General features: G+C 33.3%; 1 protein-coding gene across 3 annotated transcripts; it reads left to right on the top strand.

Annotated features, from left to right (window-relative positions):
- Positions 1-11,489: 11,489 nt before the first annotated feature.
- Positions 11,490-19,136, top strand: LOC133781440 (beta-amyrin synthase-like). Of its 3 annotated transcripts, XM_062220417.1 has the most exons (16): positions 11,492-11,771; positions 12,940-13,125; positions 13,220-13,309; positions 13,392-13,589; positions 13,692-13,776; positions 14,137-14,303; positions 14,544-14,735; positions 14,961-15,074; positions 15,335-15,454; positions 15,662-15,784; positions 15,996-16,094; positions 16,398-16,454; positions 16,969-17,159; positions 17,254-17,431; positions 18,358-18,522; positions 18,852-19,129. In XM_062220417.1, exons 1-16 carry the CDS (start codon positions 11,571-11,573, stop codon positions 18,972-18,974), a joined length of 2,289 nt encoding a protein of 762 aa, XP_062076401.1. In that variant the 5' UTR covers positions 11,492-11,570; the 3' UTR covers positions 18,975-19,129. The 3 variants fall into 3 exon arrangements, with proteins under 3 accessions (XP_062076402.1, XP_062076401.1, XP_062076403.1); XM_062220418.1 differs by lacking the exon at positions 14,544-14,735 and having other exon boundaries at positions 11,490-11,771; positions 18,852-19,136; XM_062220419.1 differs by lacking the exons at positions 13,692-13,776; positions 14,137-14,303 and having other exon boundaries at positions 18,852-19,132.
- Positions 19,137-19,848: the final 712 nt, after the last annotated feature.

Genomic DNA, 19,848 nt, shown 5'->3' with positions numbered 1-19,848 from the left:
CAAATGGGTTATGGGCATATGACCTACTTAGCTAGTAGGACCCCACTAATCCCATGGGCATATGCTTGTTTAGTCTATGGGGCCCCAAGTAATAATGGCCATTATAATAAGTGTATGTTATATGTATTATGTTAAGTCTTTATGTTTTCTTATGAAATTATGTATATGGTTTTGTGTTAGATTTTCCTTGCTGGGCATTAGGCTCATTCCTTTCTGTTTATGTGCAGGAAAATAAGCTTAGAGGCGGAAAGATTCGTGACGCTTGGAGGATGTGTATCGATGATGAATGGAGTCAAGGGGCCGAGCGTTATTCGATTCGAGGATATAGTCTCCTTTTATGTTTTTATGGTTTTTATGTGTATTTTCCGCATTATTATGTAACGTCTTTTATTTTAAATCATGTTTTGTTTTAAAGACAATGGGATCCCAAAATCCTTCTTAGTATTCTGTTTATTTGTAAATAACTCTTATTTTTCAAGTTACTCAATAAATTATGGTATTTTCGTAAAAATGTAAGTTTTATGTATAGTTTCGATAATGGTCCAATTAGTCTAGATTAGTGGGTCATTACATGTAAAGGTGGTGAGCGTTGGCGTGCAGGTGCCTGCTCGTTGTCTCCTTAAGCCACTCGTTGAGAACCTCCTGTGGCTTGCACGTATCTCCTTAGGTGTCCTTATCTGATAAGGAACTCAATCTCATCCTTCAACTAGTTGCACTCATTAGTGTCATGACCATAGTCGTTGTGAAAATGACAGAATTTTGTTGTATCTCTCTTGGAGATATCCTTCGTTATAGGTGCTAGTCGCTTATAAGGGATATTGGAGTTGGTCGCCTGGTAGACTTCTGCCCTGCTCTCGACAAGGGCCATATAATTGGTGAATCTTGGCTCATACCTATTTCCTTTGGGGTGTTTATTTTCAGACGTTGATGGCTCATTGTTCGCCCTTTTCCACCGTTTTTACCATTCTCATTCCCGTTGCCTTTGCCGTTACCATTGGGTTTATCTGACCCGTTGGCGGCTTTGGTGGGATCTTCCTTTGGTCCCTTGTCCTTCGCAGGCGATTTCCCTTCGTTGGCAATCGCATCCTCAAGCTTGATGTATCGATCAGCTCGATCAAGAAACTCCTGGGTACTCTTTACCCCATTCTTTCTTAGGCTGTTCCAGAGGGGAGAATGGCGCATTACCCCAGCAGTTAGCGCCATCATTTTTCCCTCGTCGCCCACTGTTTTAGCTCCAGCAGCTGCTCTCGCATGAAACGCTGGACATATTCCTTTAAGGGCTCTCCTTCTTTCTGTCGTATCTCGACCAGCTGGTTGGCCTTAGTGGGATGTACGTGACCAGCGTAGAATTGTCTGTAGAATTCCTTCATGAACATTTCCCATGATACTATACTAGTAGGAGGGAATTTAAAGAACCACTCCTGAGCAGTGTCAGATAGGGTGGCGGGGAAGATCCTGCAGCGGGCATCGTCCGAAACCTTCTGGATGTCCATCTGTATCTCAAATTTGTTTACATGAGATACTGGGTCCCCATACCCATCAAAATTCGGCAGTACAGACATCTTGAATTTGCTGGGAGTTTCTGCTATAGCAATCCTCTGTACAAATCGAGTCCCTCTCCTCCGATCATACTCAATGTGGGATGTCCGGCTTCCCACCAGCTGTTGGACAGCCTAATTCAGTGCATCAATTTGGGCCTGTACAACGTCTGGGATCTCTAAGGCGACTGGTGCCGGAGGAGTGTACTCATCGTGCCTCTTGCGCCTATCGTTGAGCACATCCCTCAGATCATCATCTTTGCGCCTCTGTTCGCTAGCGCCTAGCCGATCAAAGACGTTATGTTGTCTAGGCTGCCCCCTAACATTTTGGTTCGTAGGCCTATTTTCTCTTGGTGAGGGCTTCCTATCTCCGCATCTTCCTTCATGACCTCAACTAGCATTTCTCCTGCCGGAGTCGGCCTCATTATAATCATCGCCATCACATTGTTTCCTCCTCTAGCTGGCATCTCCCGAGCGTCAAGGGGAGGCCTGCGTTGGTCGGTGGGTCCCTGTGCATTATAATGCTGTGGGGGTCCCCTGACCACAGAGCCTGACTCAGTGTGCTATCTGTTAGCAGAAGGACGTTGCCCCTGCTCGGTGGATTTGACTCATTGGCCATTGGGCGTCTAGGGCTTCGGGGAGGCTGCCCGACCCTATTCTGCCTTTGGCGTTGGGGGTTGCCTCGGCCAGATTGAGGAGGTGGCTGCTGCTTAGGATCCTGAAGTGGGATATCCTGTTGAGTAGCAAGCGGTTGCTTCGGTCTTTGAGGGCTTGTCGGCTGAAGTGGAGGACTTGGGTTTGGGGCCCGGTTTGGTGGTACGTTTGGTGGCTGATCCAGTTGAGAAGCCGGTGCAGCTTGTCCCCGAGCCAACTAAATGGCTGCTTCTAAAGCGGCTGTGGCATCTCTCTGCCGGCGCTCCATATCTGCCTGCCGCTCATTCAGTTCTTGATGCTGACGCTCGATTTCCCTCTGCTGTAGCGCTAAGGTCTCTGCCGCATTCTCTTGATTGGCCCTCAGATTGGCCAACTCGTCCTGTAACACACTTAGTGTTGCCCTTAGCATTTCATGATCCATTTATTCCTTCTCAAAATCCAAGTGTGGCTCATTTTCAGCCACATTTGGAGGAGGAGGCTGAGTGGATGCATCGCCAGAAGTCTGCCCAGTTTTCTTGGATGTCTTAGCCATTTGATCTTCTTGAAGTCTCGAAATAATTCTCTCAATGAAAGCACCAAAATATTGACCCTTGATTTGGCCAACGACACAGAGTCAAAATAACGACAAGAAATGAGATGAAAACAAGAAGAGAATCAAATGGAAAACAAATAACACAAACAATTTATAGTGGTTCGATCCCAATTGGATGGTAATGACCTACGTCCACTTAGTGTTCTTATTGATATTAAAACCCAATATTGTGATCAATGAACTAGGGTTCACGAGTTTCACAAGTCTTGAGGATTACAATCTCGGTGGATAATCACACTATGCTCTTTTCTCTGAATACCCAGATCGAAAATTCCAAAGTCAAAAGTCCCTCCCTTGAGCCCTCTTCTTCTTATTTATAGGTTCAAGGGGGTTACATGGGCCTATGAGCCATAATTACAATTGGATTCACATATCACGGTAATAAAGGAAAATATAATTAGTGCAATTATTACAAGATTTGCGTATCCAAAAGGAAATAAATGAAAGTATGTGACCAGAGTCGTACCTAATCGCGAGACTTGACGGACTAATAATTATGTGGTCGATAGTCGAACAATACTTATTCATTTAAAGTCTCCACGTGTAGGTCAATTCTGCCACGTCATCATGAGCCATTTTTTAGGGTAAACAATTTTTGTAATATTTTATATGTATTTTATATTTTTTTTATGTGTTATTGTAGTATAGTAGTAACTTTTTAATATTTTAAATTTTATTTAGGATAATGTTTGATATTTTAAATAATAAATATTGTACAATATTTTAATTTACATATAATTTATAATTTTTATTTTAAAATTTTAATTTAAAATTTATTTTTTTAAATAAATTAGTTCTTCGTGGGAATTCTCCACCCCAATAGAGGGTTCCCCAACTCGTCCCCAATGGGGAATAAACGGGGATGGGGTGGAGACAGAAATTAAAAATATAAATGGGGACAGAGACGGGGAAGTACTCCCCGCTAATTTCCCGTCCCGTGTGTATCACTACATATATTACATAAATGCAAAATGACAAAAGAAGAAAAGTGAAAAAAAAAAGTCAAAGCCACAAAGAAGTGTTAACTTGTCATATTAATTCTTCTATATGTTATGGTCCAACATGACACATTACTTCTGACATAATTAATAGGAATTTATTAGGAGCACATGTAGTTGTGTCATATATATTAATGTGATACACACAAAATGAGACATAGAATAGTCTAGCGAATGTATGGATAATGGAAACCAAATTAAATGTAAGATATGTCAATTAACGAACAAACTATAAAGTCATCAGCCAGAAAGAAAAGTATTTGCAAAATATGTTAGAAATAGTTCTACATAGAAACAACATGATAAAGACAATCACTTTATATAAATAGTGATGTTATTTTGTACGTTAAGTTGCCCAATACCACATAATAAGATGTCCAATATCTTGGGCACCAATAATACTCCTTAGTATTTCTCTTATAAAAACACGGATACTAGTCATAGACTTATCAACAATTAATTTTATGTTGGAATTCAATTCTATATATTCTTGAAAAATTCTTTCCAATGATAAAAACATTATGAATTGATATTAATTATTACTATTTAGAGTCGGTCTCACTCAATGACCTAAGATTCTACTACAACAAATGATTTTTGTGTCACTGTAGGCGTGGAGCAAAATGAATTTTGGCACTACGTATATCTGTAGTGCAAAAATTTGCTTTTGCGTCACGCCTAGCATGGAGCAAGAAGTCTCTCTCTTTTTTTTTTCTAAAAACAATATATGCAAAAATTCAAATACAAGAACAAAAATGTGAAAACAACAAAAAAAAATCAAATAAAAGGAAGTCAGTTTTAAAAAATACCAGCAACTAAAATAAAAAATCTAAAATCAAACATATAAATTCAAATACCAAAAGTAGTTTAAACAAAAAAAAATTATAGATGCATATATTATAAAACTTAAACTAACATAATCTAAGGTAACCTAACAAATATTTAAACCTATAATTGATAGTAAAGATAGATGAAAATAAAAGCTCAATTAATGTTCATCTTCATATACATTATTAATACACATTACTCAAATTTTTTGTTTTCCAAAATATACCAACATAATAAATTCAAATAAGGTTAGATAATCTACAAAATATACATACAAGGCAAAAAAAAAAAAAAAAGATTTAATACTAGTTAATTTAAGATTTTATTAAAAAAAGGAATTTACTCATTCGGTATCTTATGTTTGCAAAGTATCATTTTTGTACCTTCTTTTTTAAATAATTCTCATATGGTACCTTATATTTTAAAATCATACAAATTTAGTACCCTAGACTTGGATATGATAAATAAAATTTTGTTAATATGATCAAACGGTCATCAAATATATGCAATTAAGTAATTAAGTTTGAATTTGGAACTCATGTAATTGAGAGTAGTTTGATTAAATCGGTAAAATTTATTAATTAAATTTGAGTTTAGGGTATCAAATATGTACGATTTTAAAATATAAGGTATCAAATATGTACGATTTCAAAATACATGGTACCAAATGAGTATTATTGTAAACACAGGGTACCAAAATGATACTTTACAAAAACACAGGGTACCAATTTAAGATAATTATTATTTTTTCTTAAAGAAATAACACTCTAAAGATAAGTTAATTTAATACAAATTATTTATAATTGGTATTTTACTTGCACAAATATATTAACATATCAAATTAATGTTTTAATATTTTTGGATAATATATTAAGTTAAAACACATCCTCAAAATGTGTTGGTTCAACCCTGACAATACTTATTAAATAATATTAAGTAGAATCCGATTTTAAATTTAGCTAAACACCATGTTTGCATTTATAACAAGGCATGATGGTGCCTAACGCCAATTTAATATGATTGGTAGAGTTAAATATAAGAGCATCTTTATTGGAGTACCAAAAATGTGGTGCATTGCTATACATCACTAAAAAATGGGATGTGGCGTCGGTACATAACCGAGGTTTTTTCCATTTGCGTCAATTCTCTAACCAACGACTACTATTTAGGTGTCGCAATTGGTATGGGCATCAACGACGGTTCTTAATCGACAATAGCGTCAGTTTTGCACTGTTGCGTCTATTTTTATTTTTTAAATCATATTTTATTTTACATTCAATTCGTTTATTACCCATAACTGAGTTAAATCTAACATCCAGAATCAAATGCAAATTAATAAAAAACACAACCGAGCTCAATAAATCCAGAACTTACAAAGTCAAATGTAAAACTCAGTATATTCATAATTTACAAATAGAATAAACCTAGTGTTATCCAAAAAACAGGCACGGGTGACGTGGCAGACGTTTTTAAACACGTGGCTGACACCTGGCCGAGTTCTGTTCGAACATCGACCAGTAAGACATTCCTGGCGTGGCAGTTGAGTTTTACTCACGACCAGCATGGTCGTACACTCCGCATATTTCAAGATGATCTTGTGGAGATCATAATGAATTCCGAGATTGTCTCCAATGATTCCTGATTATCCGATTAATTAGGAGAGAATATCTATAACAACTTCATGTAATCCTCCTTGAGCCTATAAATAGAGAAAGATAACTCAAGGAAGGGACTTTTGGCTTTTGTTTAATTGAGGTTATACACTTACGAGAGAATTAGAGCTATTGTATTGCGATTATATTGCTTATCCCTCTCAGGTTTGTGAAACTCATAGAACCCTAGTTCTTTGATCACTCCTTTGAGATCTCATATAAATAATAGCTTAAGTGGACGTAGGTCATTACCAGTTTCTAGGGCCGAACCACTATAATTTCTTGTGTTCTTTACTGTTTTTGTCATTATATTCATTTCAACACATTTGTCCACGTCAAGCGTTTTGACTCCGTGTCAGTTGACCAAAACAAGGGTCAACACCTAGAAATTACAAACTCAAATCACAACAGAGAAACCCTATCAAATGATCAATATCAAACCCATAATTTACAAAAACAAATGAATACAATATCAATCCAAAAACAACACCCCGAGCCTTGAAAACAACCTAAGCCTCGTGAGCCACGCAACATCCCCTCTCCCTCTGTTGACCACCACCACTACCAACGCCGATAACCACCACCACCTGAAAACCAGTACAAAAAAAGATATGAGAGATTAAACACACTATATCCATGCACGAGCCCAATCTCGAGTCTTGGACCCTATAGGCATCGCCTTGCCTTCGTCATCGTTCCTCTGCCTTGTCTTTGTCGTCGTCGGTGACGTGCTTTAGAGGGGTGGGAGGGGCAGCGTGCTTCAAATTTCAGAGAGGGAAAAAGAGTGAGAATGAGAGAATGAGTAATGGTGAGATGAGAGAGGGTGAGAACAGCTGGGCTACTTTCAAATGAGAGAAAGAGATGAGTTAGGGTTAGGTCAAATGGCTTTAGGCTTTTAGTTTCATGTTTTTTTTTTAATAATCAGACCATTGGTGTCAATTTAAAACTCACGTTAATGCCTTTTTTTAAAAAAAATATTATCATAAGCCTATTAGCGTTACAGCATAACCGACACTATTGATATCAAAATTGTCTTGATTGATATCAATATTACTAAAAAAACAGGCTTTTAGGACACTTTTTTAGGGCACTCACCTAGATGCGAGCCCTAAAAACAACTCATGTTCTTTTTAGGACACTCATTGTGAGTCCTTAAAAAATTTCTTTTAGGACACGCTGTGCAAGCCCTTAAAACTGATGTGTGTCCTAAAAGTTTGATTTTTTTTAACAAAAGTTTCTAGACTTTTTATGACACTCATTGAGAGTCTTTAACGAATTTCTTTTAGAACACACAGTGCGAGCCCTAAAAACATACGTGTGTCCTAAAAGTTTGAATAATTTTTTTTAAAGTTTTATTATATATTAAATCATAAAAGAAAAAAAAATACTCAGCCCATTCTCTCTCTCTTTCCCTTGGATTCCCTCTCTCTTCCCCCATTTCTCTGTCTCTCTCTCGCAACTTTCTGCCAGCCACGAACGGTGGCTCTCCGACCACCCCCTGCTTACATGCGTCGCCCAAGCGTCATCCCCGGCCCCTGAAACCCCTAACCCCTAGCCCCACGTGCCCCCTGGCCCTCTCGACGGAGCCTCCAAAGTTCGGCGACTATGTGGGTTTCCAAAACTTTTTGGGAATTTTCCGAGCACCTCGAGCCACCCTGAGCCAAATGACCACCACCACTGCATTCATTGTGCTTTGGGCTTCAAAACCCACTAAAGGGTCAGACTCAATGGTCGTCAGAATTGGAATCGACGTTCGATGGAATCCATGGAGATTCGAGAATTCATGGCTCTAATCTGGCCATTCTAGGCCTTTCCAAGAGAAACCACCACTACCTTGACGTTCCTCGAGCTTTGGGCTTCGAAGCCCAATCATCATTTTCCCGAACCACCACCGTGGGATGGTGGCGTCGCTGTTATTGTCGGAGCTTCGGGGGGAGCTTTGACTACCAATTAATTTTTTAAAAATTAAAAATAAAACTTTTCATGACTCAATGCGAGCCCTAAAAACATTCTTTTAGGGCTCGCAACGCAAGTCCTAAAAGACCTCACTTTTTAAGGCTCTCAAATAGAGGGCTCGCGCCCTGCGAGTCCTATTTTTTTTTTTTGCAAGCCCTAAAAACATTTTTTGTAGTAGTGCGACAACGTCGATTTAGAATTGTCACAATTGATATCAGAAGCATTGATTCTAAACCATTGCTAATGGTTTTCACGAATAGTGTCGAGTAGTGTACCGACGCAATTAACAAAAATTAGCATCAGTTTAAAACTGACGCAAAAAAGCGACGCTAAAAGACATTTTTGTTGTAGTGATATTTAGCACATTTTAGCAAAAGTATCACTCTTATTGTATTCTAAAAAGTGTGCCGAATTTGGCACAAGATATATCATATGCCAAATTTGTCATAACAATAAATGCTACTTTTTTTATTTTACCATATTGCCACTAATTATTAGAATTTATTAATTAACAACTAATGATTAAACATATTACTTTTTTTTTACATATTTACTTTTTTTTTGGGGAATAAAAAATATATTAATTTTTGTATATTATTAAATGAATTATTAACTTCTTTAGTTAATTTGTATATTGTGTATTGTAATACAATTGTAAATATTGAGCTAAATATAACACAGACTTATTTTGGCTAAATTTAGCACAAATTTACGTATTATATTGGAAATGATCTAAATCTCACATATTCCAATTTAAATTATAATCCGATACCCTATATTCGAGTGCCCCTTAGCATTAATATTCCATAATAAAGAAAATATTACATAATAACCATTATCCAAGAATTGAAGTGATTAGTTGAGAGAATCATTATTGTAATGCATTCAATATTGTTGGTTGGCCATTCATGTCGTTTCAAGTCTTCAATATTGCCTTTTTTGACCAAAGATCTTCAATGTAGTTCGCTGCATGTCATTTTCAAATCTTCAATGTAGTTTGTTTTTTTTTGCATGTCATTGCAAATTAACGTGTCTCGAAAAATCCCCATATTCTTATTACAATAGTTGTACTTAAATAATTAAGATCCATTCCTTATACAATATAATAATAATAATAATAATTTATTAATATACATCCTACGTACTACTTGAAATAATTTTCTCGCCTCTGTTGAGTTTTGAAATGTCTTTTTAAAACTAATTATTAAGAGTGAGCTGAGTGGATCAGGAAAAAAAAAAAGGTAAGATCAGAGAGAGAGATATGTGAGAAAAATAAGAAAGTATATATGCTGATGAAAAATAATATGACAATTATAAATATAAGATACTTATGGTGTAGGAGCTTCAAAAAACGCTCTTTATTGGGGTTCTGGTGTATTTCTGACCCGTGAATAATTTTCGGTACAATTTTTTTTATGATTGTGTATATCGTAGTTATTTAAAATATTATGAAAATTTTCAGAAATTTCCAAATAATTTACAGTGCCAAAAACTAGGTTCAATAGACTGTTTTCACTACAATAAAAATTAATATTAGAAGTAGTATAATTAGAGGCGGGCTGAATTCGCCTGTAATGTAAAGGTTATTAGTGGTAGACTCCGCCGCTAATAATGTTTAAATTAAAATATATACATATAAAATATTATTAGCGGCAGAGCTATTATTAGAGACGGATTATCCACCGTTAATGCTTAGGAGTACATATACTTGGGAAAATTCATGGACTTTATTATTTAGAATTATTAGCAGCAGATAATTAATATTATTAGAGATGGATTATCCGCTGCTAATAATATTATTAGTTACGAGAGAATAATAATAGAGGCGGGTCCTGCCGCTAATAATATTATTAGCGACGGGAGAATAATATATGAAATTTTTTTTGCACAACACCTCATTTGGTCCGCCTCTCTTCTCTTCTCCGAAATACGTTTTTGCAGCTTCTCTTCTCCGAACCAACGTGAACGAGACTCATCCTATGTACGTCTTGGCGAAGGCTCGGGACCTATAGCAGGGGCTTAGGACTCTAGGTACGTCTCTCTTAATCTCTATTTCTCTCTCTTTGTGTGTTGTGAGGTCAAGGAGTCATGGGGCTTAAGGAGTTTGGGTCTGGGCTATGAGGACAGGGGGCTTGGGGTTGGGGTTGGGCGATGGGGCTCGGGGGTTTGGGTGATGAGGCTGAGGGGCTATTTTTATGTTTTTTTTTTCAATCATATGTTCTTGATAGTTTTAGTATTCACTACAAATAAAGGTAACCTTTAGTGACAACTTTTTAGTCACAACACATATTTTGTGTGACTAAATGCCACTTTTAGTAACAACAAAAAATTACTTGTGACTAAAAAGTCATACTTAATTACAAATTGTCACTAATGTAGTTTTAGTCACAACCTACTATTTTTAGTGATAAAGCTTGTTGTGACTAAAAATACATTTAGTGACAACAAATTGTGATCTTTGTGACTAATACTTTTAGCCACGGACTTTTTAGTGATGACATATGTATAATAATTTTTCCTTAGTCACAAATTTTTTGTTTTTAGTCACAAAATTTGTTGTGACTAAAACTAAGATTTTTTGTAGTGATTGTTAACATTTTTTGTTGCCTCTGCTTGAGCTTCATTTTGCAGGAGGTTATTGGTGGTGGTGGCGGTTCTTCAGATAACATTATTGTAATTTTGTTCTTAATTTTTGTAGTGGTGGTGGTGGCTTGGACATATTGGGTCTCAACATTATTGTAATTTTGTTCTGAATTTTTGTAGCTAAGTTTATAAAAAATTGTAAAGAAAGTTTGATTGATTGTATAAAGTTATTTTTTTTGTGTTAAGTATAATAAAAAAATAAAATTAAAAAAATCATTAGCAGCAGTCTCTGCGGCTAATTAATTTTATTAACAGTTCTGATACATACATTAGCAGTCGCTAATGTCATTAAATGTTGTAGTGTTTTTATGTACATAAAAAAATTAGTTACAGGTAGAATAATTTATTTTGAACATAGTTTTTGCTACTGTAAATTATTTGGAATTTTCTGAAAATTTACAGGATGCTCTAAATAACTATAATATACATGATCACAAAAAAAAAATCGCATCCAAAACTGTTAGCGATTAGAAATACACAAGAGCCCCCACCAGGAGAGCTATTTTTTGAAGCCGCTACAAATTTTCCCTATAAATATATGTATATAAAATTTATAAATAGTGGTGTACTTCTACGAGCTGTGGACTAAGAAGGTATATATCTTTCTCTTCTAGCTTTGATCTCTATTATATATGTCTTCTATGTTTTAACTCAAAATAGAAAGATTCTTACGTAAATAAATAATAATAATAGAAAAAAAAGAAAGATAATGTGGAAGCTGAAGATAGCAGATAAAGGAAAGGATCCAAACATTTACAGCACAAATGAGTTCGTCGGAAGACAAATATGGGAGTTCGACGCCGACGCCGGCACCGCCGAGGAGCGAGCGGAGGTTGAAGCCGCCCGCTTCAACTTCTACAACCACCGCTATCAGGTCAAGCCTTCTAGCGATCTCCTTTGGCGGATGCAGGTATATAAACCTAGCTAGCCCTAGCTAGCAATATATATCATAGCAATATATATCATAGCAATATATATCATAGCAATATATATTAGTTGAACATCATGATCATGTTCCATATACCTTTAGTAATAACTGCCACTTTTGGTAGGGTATGATGTGATACTACTAATTAATCCTAATAAATGATGAAAACAGTTAGAATTTTTTGAAGTATATATGGTCTGGTCTTTATTAACTATCTCTTTATCTCTCTCTTTGTTCTCCTTTCAATATACCCTTGAAATGGATTTTCAATTTTAGCTAAGGTACAATTTTTGTATCTTTTTTTTTGAAGTTTTATAATTTATTGGCCATTGGCAAGGGTGAAGTGAAAGTGATAGTTTGTAACTACTGTATATATTCTAGATTTGAATTTTATTTATTTATTTCGGTCTACAATGAAAATGGATATTTATGAAAAGCTAGATCTAGACATGACATGACATAAAAGAGTTATTAAATGAAGCATGCTAAAGTATGGCTCGGGCAATATCTTTTTATTTTGAAATATTTGCAGCATAAAGTTTTGAGTTTCTACCCGTCATAAACCAAATTAGTACTATTTTGGTAGGAAAAGTACCAATGTTAGTAAAATAGTTATTCCGTTTATCTTTGTCCATTATGCTCAGTTAGGTACTGATTGAGCCAACACGTGTCACTTCGTAATTGATCAAACTTAAAAATATATTTTTAAATAAAAATTTAGTTAAAAAATATATTTTAAAATAAAAAAAAATATCTAAATTAATAAAATAACTCTCATTTATTTACTAACTTATTTATATCTATCAAAAGTTATAAATTATATATTAAAACAAAAAAAAATCAATTAAACAAACGAAAAAATGGACAATTACTCAAAAATGGGTTATCATTGGTTTGCGTGCATATAAACCCTACATCTAAAACTATATTTCTTGTAATACATGATACCTATATCCTACCACTTTACAACCCCAAAAAAAATGCAATTTTTACCTTAAAAAACTCATTTTTTCCACAAAATCCTCAAGATAACAAATCAAGATACCTTTTTTTCCCCAATATATGAAGAACACATTAAGAACAAGACAATTTTATTTCTTAATAAAACAATGGTACATGTACTTAGTTTTGTTTGCTTAATATATTGCAGTTTTTGAGAGAAAAAAGTTTCAAACAAACAATTCCTCCTGTTAATATTGAGGATGGTGAGACAATCACTTATGAGAAGGCAACATGTGCACTAAGAAGGACAGTCCACTTCTTTTCAGCCTTACAAGCTAGTGATGGGCATTGGCCAGCAGACAATAGTGGCCCAATGTTCTTTTTACCCCCTTTTGTTAGTATTTCAATAGTTTTTTTCCATGATATATGAATTATAGGCTTTATTTAACAACAACATGACATAACATATTTTTTTTATTTGATTGTAGGTCATGTGTTTATACATTATAGGTCACCTTAATACCATTTTCACTAGTGAACATCGTAAGGAAATTTTTCGTTACATACATTATCATCAGGTATAATTTCTTTAAAAAATTTCGGTTTTTTTTATCATTTACAATAACTTTATTGAGCAAATGATCATTTTGTGACATATAGAATGAAGATGGTGGATGGGGATTACACATAGAGGGCCATAGTACAATGTTTGGTACAACTTTTAACTATATTTGTCTACGCATACTTGGGGAAGAACCTAATGATGATCAAGATAATGCTTGTGCAAGAGCAAGACAATGGATTCTTGATCATGGTAGTGTAACAAACATACCATCTTGGGGAAAGACTTGGCTTTCGGTATGCAATGAGTTAAAGTCTCCAATCATAAATCAATAAACTATATATTTTCATATTATTCTTGAATAAATAATGTTTTTTACTTTATTTTATTTTTTTTAGATGTTAGGGCTCTTTGATTGGACCGGTTGCAACCCAATGCCTCCAGAATTTTGGATTCTTCCTCCGTTTTCTCCTATACATCCATGTTTGTACATTTATATATATCTATACAGAGAGTAATTAGTGAAAATGACATCTTTTTTTAAGTTAATTTGCGCTACGGCTTAGTTTTGATAGTTTTATTGCAAAATAATCTTTTAAAATTTTGACCAACTGTCTGAATTTCTGGACCAACTATCTGAAAATTTTCGATCAGCCGTCTGGAGTTTTGGTAGTCATTTTGTAAAAAATTATCTAAACTAAACCAAAATGCAAAATAACTTCAAAAAATAGTTTATTTTGCCAATGACCCATATATATTTCATTAAATATATATCAATAGAAATATTTTCTTTCTTTTTGATGTATTGTCTTAATTGGTACATTTGTTTTTCTAAAATGGTAGCTAAAATATGGTGCTATTGTCGATTGGTTTACATGCCTATGTCATATTTGTATGGAAAAAGATTTGTTGGTCCTATCACACCCCTTATTCTACAATTGAGGGAGGAACTTCATGCTCAACCTTATAATAAAATCAATTGGAGGAGTGTGCGTCATCAATGTGCTAAGGTAAGGTTATTAATTGCAAAATGACATTTGTCTAAAATTCGGCCAGTTTAAATTTTTCGACTACCTGTCTAAATTTTCGACAAACTATCTAAATTATGAGAGACTATTTTGCAAAAATTATTAAAACTAGGCGAGAGTGCAAAATAACTTTAAAAAATAGGCCATTTTGCCAAATGACCCTAAATATATTTATAATCAAATATTGTACATAATAATTAACTTGATTATATAATATTGTAGGAGGATCTATATTATCACCATCATTGGATACAAGATTTTGTGTGGGATAGTCTCTACCTAACTATGGAGCCTCTTTTAAGTCGATGGCCTTTGAATAAACTTATAAGAGAAAAAGCTCTTCAAGAGACAATGAAGCATATTCATTATGAAGATGAGAATAGTCGATACATTACAATTGGATGTGTAGAAAAGGTGATCAAAATATTTAAGAGACTACATTGAGAGTGTTTATTATATGTAAGAGACTACATATTTGTAAAGTAAGATTGAGTTGGATACAAAATTATTGTAATTATTTTTCTTATCATTTACATAAATCACCTATCCAATTCAATCATACTTTCTAAAATTGACCCTATATAAGTATTATTCAAATTATTATTTATATAATTGCCCATTTTTTTTTATTCAAAACAGGTGTTATGTATGCTTGCTTGCTGGGTTGAAGATCCAAATGGAGATTATTTCAAAAGGCATCTTGCAAGGATCCCAGACTACATATGGGTTGCTGAAGATGGAATGAAGATTCAAGTAAGTGACCTCTTCTTTTTAAGTAATTTTGCACTCTGGTCTACTTTCGATAATTTCTTCCAAATGACCTCTGTCTAAAATTCGACCAGATGTTTGAATTTTTCGACCATCTATTTAAATTTTTGACTAGCTGTCTAAATTATGGGATACTATTTTGCAAAGAATTATTAAAACTAAACTAGAGTACAAAATGACTATAAAAAGTATGTGGTTTTGCCAAGGAACCCATATGTAAAATAATTTTACATCTTTGTTTACAGAGTTTTGGAAGCCAATTGTGGGATGCTAGTTTTGCCATACAAGCTTTGCTTGCTAGTAACCTTGTTGATGAAATCGGACCAACTCTAGCCAGAGGTCATGACTTCATAAAGAAATCTCAGGTTAGTACTAATTAATTAAAAACTTTCATATGCAACCCTTTGAAAAAACAAAATTCCTCTTTGTTATTTTAATGAAATGAAAATAATGTAAATCATTATATTGGTATAATATTTATCAAAGAATTATGTAATCGATAAATATTATGTAATCGATAATATTATACATTGGTATAGTAATTATTTTACACTATACACAAAAAATTATAGGTTAAAGACAATCCCTCATGTGACTTCAAAAGTATGTATCGTCACATTTCAAAAGGATCATGGACATACTCTGATCAAGATCATGGATGGCAACTTTCTGATTGTACTGCAGAAGGTTTAAAGGTTTGTTTAATTCAACGAGTAATGATATGTGTACCCAAAATATGCACATAAATATTTTTACACAATGACGTGATAGTTTAGCTTAGCCAATCACATTTATTAAAACATTGATTTATTGTTTTAAAAAGTACTGCCACATCATTGTGTGTAATGTTTGAGAATAAATTTCTTATTAATTAATTAAACTCTATTTTCTCTTTATACATTGCAGTGTTGCTTATTGATGTCGATGATGTCACCAGAGATTGTTGGAGAATATATGGAAGTTGACAAATTCTATGATTCTATTAATATTTTACTTTCATTACAGGTGAGATCCTAGTAACTATATATTGAATTAATAAATTAAATTAAATAGGAGCTATTATTTTTATTTATTTTCTAATAACCTTGTATTTTCATAATTAATTACCATGTTTAAGACAACATACCAAACAACTTTGATCAAAAGACAAATAATTAGATTTATTGATTGAACAAATTCTAAATACTAAAACTATATATATATATTTAATTTTTCCACAATTAGTTATTTGTGCCAAAAGAATAAAAACTGTTTTATTTATCTTCCTATGCATGTTACGAAAATCCAATTTAATTTTACTTGTTTTAGAGTAAAACTGGTGGTGTATCAGCTTGGGAGCCTGCCAAATCACCATCTTGGTTGGAAGTAAGTAGTTGAATATATATATATATATATATATATATTTATAGAGAGAGAGAACGAGTACAATGTTGATTGTTTTTTGTTAATATAGGTGTTGACAAAATTTGGTTTCGGTATGTGGATAGTTATCGATTCAAATTTTTCATTATGACAGTGTATATTGTAGTTATTTAGAACACCTTACAAAATTTTAAGAAATTTGGAATAATTTACGGTGCTGAAAATAAGGTTCAAACAAACACTAAAAAACAGATACGCGTGGAAAATTCGACTGTTTGAATCTTGTTTTCGGCACCATAGATTATTCAAAATTTCTTGAAATTTGTGGGATGTTTTAAATTACTACAATATACATCGTCTGATAGTGAAAAATTAGAATTTATAATTATCCACATGCCGAAATAACTTTTGTCAACACCACTGTCAACACTATAGTATTTCCCTATATTTATGCTAGTTGCAATTTTTTTATTAGGAAACATAATTTCTTTTATGTTTCGAATTAACTTAAATTCAGATGTTAAACCCTGTCGAATTTCTCGAAGAAATTGTTATTGAGCACGATTATGTAGAATGCACTTCTGCTGCAATCCAAGCCTTAGTTCTATTCAAGAAGCTATATCCAGGGCATAGAGAACAAGAAATCAACATGTTCATATCCAGAGCTGTTCGGTATCTTGAAAACACACAGACACATGATGGTTCATGGTTTGCATCATCACTTATTTTAATTAGATCATGTGTTTTCTTTTCTTTCAAAATTTCATTAACAAATTATATTTTTGATGTTGCATGTATATAGGTATGGAAATTGGGGGATTTGCTTCATATATGCTACATGGTTTGCCCTGGGAGCACTGGCTGCAGCTAGCAAAACTTATAACAACAGTCCAACTATGCGGAAGGGAGTAGAATTTCTACTCGAAACACAAACAGTTGAAGGTGGTTGGGGAGAGAGTTACCTCTCATGTCCCAAAAAGGTATCATTTTTACATCATAATATAGGGAAGACATTTCATGTTGTTTTAGTTGTATCCAGTGACACAGCCAGACTTTTGGCAAGAAATGAGACTTTCGATAAATTTAGAATTTTAGTGAGGATTTTCATGTTATTTTCTTTAGTTATATTAAAATATTTAACTAAAATTTTAAATAAATTTTTTTGAAGGTTGGTCTTGAGCATTCACATTGGCCTTATTGTCTCCGTCTTACCCCATTATTTTTTAAAGTGATGTTTGTCCATACAAATAAAAAACAGTGATGTCAGACCTATCATTCACAATAAATAATGATAGTTTAAAGTGTTTTATATTAGTTTTTTAAAACATAAAATAAATGGTTTCATATTTGTTTTATAAAAAGAAAAAAACTAAATTTGTTTGATAATTATATTTTATAACAAAAATCACAAAAAAAAAAACAATATTTATCCAAATAATTTTGAAATTATGTATTAGCTTAAATAATATGAGAAACATAAGAGAGAAAGGGAAATAAAAGTAAGATATAGAGAGAAATTGAAAAAAAGAGCTTAATAGTTGCATATATTAGGTTTGTTTGGAAAAAATATTTTAAGTGGTTTTCTTTGTTTTAAAATATTGATTATAATTTTTTTAAAAGTTAAAATAATTATACAAAAAATATGATATTGAAAAATATTTTCATTTTTTTAGAAAAAAATATTATTTAAAAAGTGTTATCTTAATCACATCCTAATAATTGCATTGGTATACAATTATATATAATTTTGTTTTAGATGATGAATATAATTGTAAAGAAAGTCATTATTAACATATAGTGCTTGAAAAATATGGTGAATGAAGAAAGATGGAGTTTTTTTTTACCATTCATTTTTTATCCTCAAACTATGTATGAATAATTTTTATTTATTTTGAATATGTTAAAGGTATATGTAGCCCTTCCAGAAAACAAATCAAACCTAGTACATACTTCATGGGCTATGATGGGCCTAATTCTTGCTGGGCAAGCAGAAAGAGACCCAACGCCTCTTCATCGTGCTGCAAAACTCATTATTAATTCTCAAATGGAAAATGGTGATTTTCCAGAGCAGGTATTTTTTCTTTAGTTTTGTTTTATTTTGAGTTTTGATAAAGAATATATTTGTGAAAAAAAATAATAGGAAAAAAATATCCTTGAAATATATTTATATAAGTATAAAACTACATAAAATTTAATTCTCACCTCATTTTATTTGAAAATTTTCTATTTTTTGTTTGAATTCAAATAAAAGAAATCAAATCTTTTGGAATTTTTTCTCCTCCTAAAAGTCATGTTCCAGCATAAGTTTGAAGATCCTTTTTCATTTTGCAGAATAAATCATTTCTGGCATGGTTTCTAACAACTAATTAAATCAATGATGTTTATTAAATTTTGATTCAGGACATAACTGGAGTTTTCAAGATGAACTGTATGCTGCATTTTGCATTATATAAAAATACTTTTCCATTATGGGCACTTGCAGAATACCGCAATCGAGTTCCATTGCCGCACAAGACTAAGTAAGAAGAGTTGAAACCAATATATAAAGAGTTCATATATAAAGCTCTTTTAGTATTAATATATATAGGATATTACAGCTACAAACTTAAGAGATTCTATTAAGAAGTCTTTCTAATTATCTCCTTAATTTATAATAAGTTTTCTTCGAAGATTGTGTTTGTATACTATATATTTTAATTTACAATTTGTAATATATAGAATGTCTTTGAAGCTTAATGCTCACTTTCTCTATTTCAATCATTTGAAATGTTAGAACTAGATGTTATGCTTATTATGAAATAAAAAATAATCTCATATATTTAATTTTGGTGTTTCTCAATATATATAGGAGCTTCCTAGGCTAACAATAAAGACTAAATTAATCTCTTTAATATAGGAATCAGACTAAATTATTTTATCCTGCAACTGATCAAACAGATCATCCATCCTTTCCAGAGCATACTTATTCTTAATTGTTAACTTATTCAGTTCTCTGTAATCTATATACATTCTTAGAGAACTATCATTCTTCTTCACAAACAGGACTGATGCACTCATGGTGAGAAACTAGGTCTAATAAAACCCAAGTTCAACAGCTCCTGCAGCTGTAACTTTAGTTCTTTTAATTCTGTTGGGGCCATTCTATAAGGTTTCGTAGACACTGGTTCTGTCCCTGGTGCCAGTTCAATCACAAATTCAATCTCCCTGTGAGGCTGCAACCCTGGTAAATCTTCTGGAAACACATCCAGAAACTCACAGACCAACCTGGTCTCCTCTGGTCCCACTAGTACGACCCGAGTGGTATCTACCACATTGGCTAAGAAGCCTATGCTACCACCTTGCAATAGATCTCTAGCCCTCAACACAGATATCATAGGTACACAGGGTCCATGCACAA

The sequence above is a fragment of the Humulus lupulus genome, chromosome 6, assembly GCF_963169125.1.
Source record: "Humulus lupulus chromosome 6, drHumLupu1.1, whole genome shotgun sequence".
NCBI lineage: Eukaryota > Viridiplantae > Streptophyta > Magnoliopsida > Rosales > Cannabaceae > Humulus > Humulus lupulus.
Note: the sequence above shows the minus strand (reverse complement) of the source record. Positions and strands in the feature narration are given on the sequence as shown.

Excerpts from the sequence above, each read along its gene's own strand:
- LOC133781440 (XM_062220417.1), top strand. The coding sequence starts at position 11,571 with ATGTGGAAGCTGAAGATAGCAGATAAAGGAAAGGATCCAAACATTTAC. Across the intron at positions 17,160-17,253 it reads CAGACACATGATGGTTCATG|GTATGGAAATTGGGGGATTT; the intron begins GTTTGCATCATC and ends GCATGTATATAG. Across the intron at positions 17,432-18,357 it reads ACCTCTCATGTCCCAAAAAG|GTATATGTAGCCCTTCCAGA; the intron begins GTATCATTTTTA and ends AATATGTTAAAG.